The following is a 3,333-nucleotide window of genomic DNA, read 5'->3' as shown; positions in this document are numbered from 1 at the left end:
GCTCTGTGTTTTCATGGATACTGAGAGGGAAAACACGAAACTGATGGTCATTTGCGGCCTAAATGAAAACATTTTAGAGGACACTTAAAATACGCGATATATTCAGAGGATAACGAAGTTAGAGGGTAAATATTTGAGTTAAATATTGAATTGTTGATGTTAGAACGTTTTGTTTATCTTGGATGTGGTGACAATTTCATTTAATTCGAGATGGGAGATCGAGAGAAGTTGAAGACCGGTGGTCTTGGGGCGAACAAGATGGAAGAAAGGGAGTTGAAAAAGTACATGTACCGGATTCAGAAACAATCTGATGACATAGTCAGTAATCTTGAATATTCCCAGGAATTAACTGCAAAGAATTTTTACCAACGTCTTATCAAAAGCGCTGAAATTGCAAAACGACATGAAAATATGACTTTAAACTTCAAGTCTGAAAAAATAAAGCTGGAGCAAAATCATTGTTATTTTCGCGCTGGAAAATTAGACATACAAACCCGACAAGTGCTACTTGAAAATAGAGCAAAGAAAGCAAATACAAATTTAGAACAAGCTGAAAGTGAGGGTTGGAGTTACAATCCCCATCTCGTTGCCAAGGTTACAGAGAGGGCCAAGCGGGCTGATGAAGGATCTGAGAGTGGATCTGAGAGGTCAGCGCCATGCGAGCCTCCAGCCACCAAGCTGAAGGAGCTAAACAAAAACTTCCGTATCCCTTACAAAATGGAGTACTCGTTCCGAAAGGGGGAAATCATTCGGCCGTCGACGGTAATAAGCATGAAATGTTACATGTGGAGGAGAGTTTCAGATTTTTTCGTAGCGGGAAGGGAGAGAGCTTGGAGCGCTCCACCGTGGTTGGCGAGTTTACATCCGCCCCCGCATGTGACAAGAGCTCACGAGCGCGCGCTGCAGGTCGTGGGGATAAGAAAAAGCATGATCGAGCCACCCTCACGACAGCCCCTCATTGATGTAGGCGGGGTGCAAAATTGGCGGGAGAAGGAGAACAAACTCGCTCGCGTCGCGGTAAAAGAATTTGTAGCGACTTTGAAACCTTTCGAGTTGAAACCAGGCCCCTCTCAAGTAATATTAGACAGCAGAGAGCTGTATGGAATGTCAGCGAAGCACTCTGAGCCATTATCACGACACAACAATGGGCACTCGATTTCTGCACCAGCTGGTTTATAATGGAGCAGTTTTTAAAACGGTTTTCCCGAGTACACTACTGTAGAGATTACCGCTGACCACTCTCGTTCCCAGGACTATGGGACGTGTGGAGACGACTTCAACATCTTTGTCAATAAATTGAGTTGTCATCGAGGAGTATTTATCTTCAACTACTGCGTGTCAATGGATTGAATACATTTTGTACGGGATGAACTAATTGAGACGGAAAAGCTTTTGAAAGAGCTTAGTGACCTGCTATAAAGCATTTCTTAATAAAGAAAATTCAGAACATTTTTATCAGAACGTTCAGCCTTTAAAACATTCCCCAGTCACAGCTGACAAAACGTTACAGTATTATATAAAACTAAGCGCATTGAGATTTTCGCGTCAATGTACAAAGGGACGTTGTCTGGGAGCGAGATTAGAGGGTAGAGGACCGAAAATTTTGGAAAAAACCGCAGGATCACAAATTGCAGCCTCCCGTATCCCATTAGATTAGAGGCCCAAAAAAAACACTCCCTTCCATGGAGCAGCAACCATTGTTTTTTAAAGCATTATTTTAATTTAATAACATAATAACTAAAATACAATAGTAAAATAAAATATGAGATCATCGTTGTAAAGAGATGAGCTCGTTCGGGATTGTTTTATGTTTTCGTTTACTTAATACCGATTTGAAATGTTTAGAAATAACAGACAATTGATTTTTTGCTTACACATAGCGCAGTTTTCAAATAAGAAAAAAAAAAAGGATACAAGACCCTGGATTCGCTTTGCGCTTCACTGCCGATTGCTTAGCATGATTCGTTTGATTCGGCAGTAAATGATTCGCCCCACCAGGCCGGTGAGTAGGCTTGAACTGTTAACAAGCAGTCGAAGGAGTCGTCGCCCAATATCTTACGCGTCTTAAGGTAAGAGACGCGAATCCAAATTAATAGTAATAATTATTTTCCTCGCTTGCATGCTCACCAGAGCAGCAAAATAACCTTTAGACGCTGTGGTCACCCGTGAGAGCGTATAAAATAAATGGTGCGTAAAATCAAAGCGTTTAACGTTTTCTATTGAGTGCGAAATCAATGGAGGAAACAGTCAAAATGAAATTGCATATCTTGGATTTTATTTCTGCATGTCAAAGCAGAGTTTGAAAAGACCATCTTGCGTGTTTACGTCGCGTGACACTGCTGATGGCGTAGCGCAATATTGCTAATAATTCGGAAAAGATTAATATATCCATATATTTTATTTACTGTAATCACAGGTAGCCCAGGCTCACGGCGAGTGTAGGTTTATTACAGAGTTTGTATGAGCGAACAAATCTCGTTGAAATAAATATGCTGATTTGAAAATAAAACAGTAGCTTGAAGTTGCTGCTACTCAAACTCAAACTACTCAAATAGACAATACACGCCATGACAAATTCTTACCAGCCGGGGTAGGGTGCTTCGCATCAATTTGACCAAAGCGGTGCGACGGACGAAAAACCTTTTAGGGATTTGCTAAAAAAAATCATTCCAATCCCCCAAAAAATGAAATGAAAAAAGAAAACATGTTATCTTATTGTAAGATAAACGGTACCGTGGATGTCCGTTGTACAAACAATGAAAGAAAAATAAACAAACAAATGAATAAATAGATAAATGATAGATAGACAGATTTTATTTCGGCATTTTCTATAAGTTGGGGTGGTAATAAGGTTGGGAGGGACGTCGGTAAAGACTCAGAGATACAAGGCATAGCAAGGTCAAACTGATGCGAAGCAGCCTACCCCGGCTGGTATAATTTGGCATGCCGTGTATTGTCTTTTTCTCCACGAACGGCCCATCGAGCGTCGCTATCACGAATATTTTCAAATTCAAAAGAAAGATTCTCGCCGCTCAAACGGCAAAACCGGGACAAAAAGGCGATCAAAAAGTATGGTTAGAAGGATAAATATGTGTGCTATGATTCTGCGAGGTTTATTTTACCGTGTGAGTCTGGATTTTGAAAGGATCGGTGGATTTGTTGAGCACTTTGGAATTTGGCGGTTGTCGGAGTTTGCAACCTTGTCTATTTTATATACAGAAGGCGACGGGAAAATTTGCCTTCAATGGCAACTAATGGCGGGTTTGAGTAGCAGCAACGTCAAGCTACTGTTTTATTTTCAAATCAGCATATTTATTTCAACAAGATTTGTTC

General features: G+C 40.7%; 1 protein-coding gene across 1 annotated transcript; it reads left to right on the top strand.

Moving 5' to 3' along the window:
- Positions 1–133: 133 nt before the first annotated feature.
- LOC116611711 lies at positions 134–3,051 on the top strand. Its single transcript, XM_048726225.1, has one exon. The coding sequence runs from the start codon at positions 211–213 to the stop codon at positions 1,177–1,179; it is 969 nt and encodes a 322-aa protein (XP_048582182.1). The 5' UTR covers positions 134–210; the 3' UTR covers positions 1,180–3,051.
- Positions 3,052–3,333: the final 282 nt, after the last annotated feature.

The sequence above is a fragment of the Nematostella vectensis genome, chromosome 4 (assembly GCF_932526225.1).
Source record: "Nematostella vectensis chromosome 4, jaNemVect1.1, whole genome shotgun sequence".
Lineage (NCBI taxonomy): Eukaryota > Metazoa > Cnidaria > Anthozoa > Actiniaria > Edwardsiidae > Nematostella > Nematostella vectensis.
Note: the sequence above shows the minus strand (reverse complement) of the source record. Positions and strands in the feature narration are given on the sequence as shown.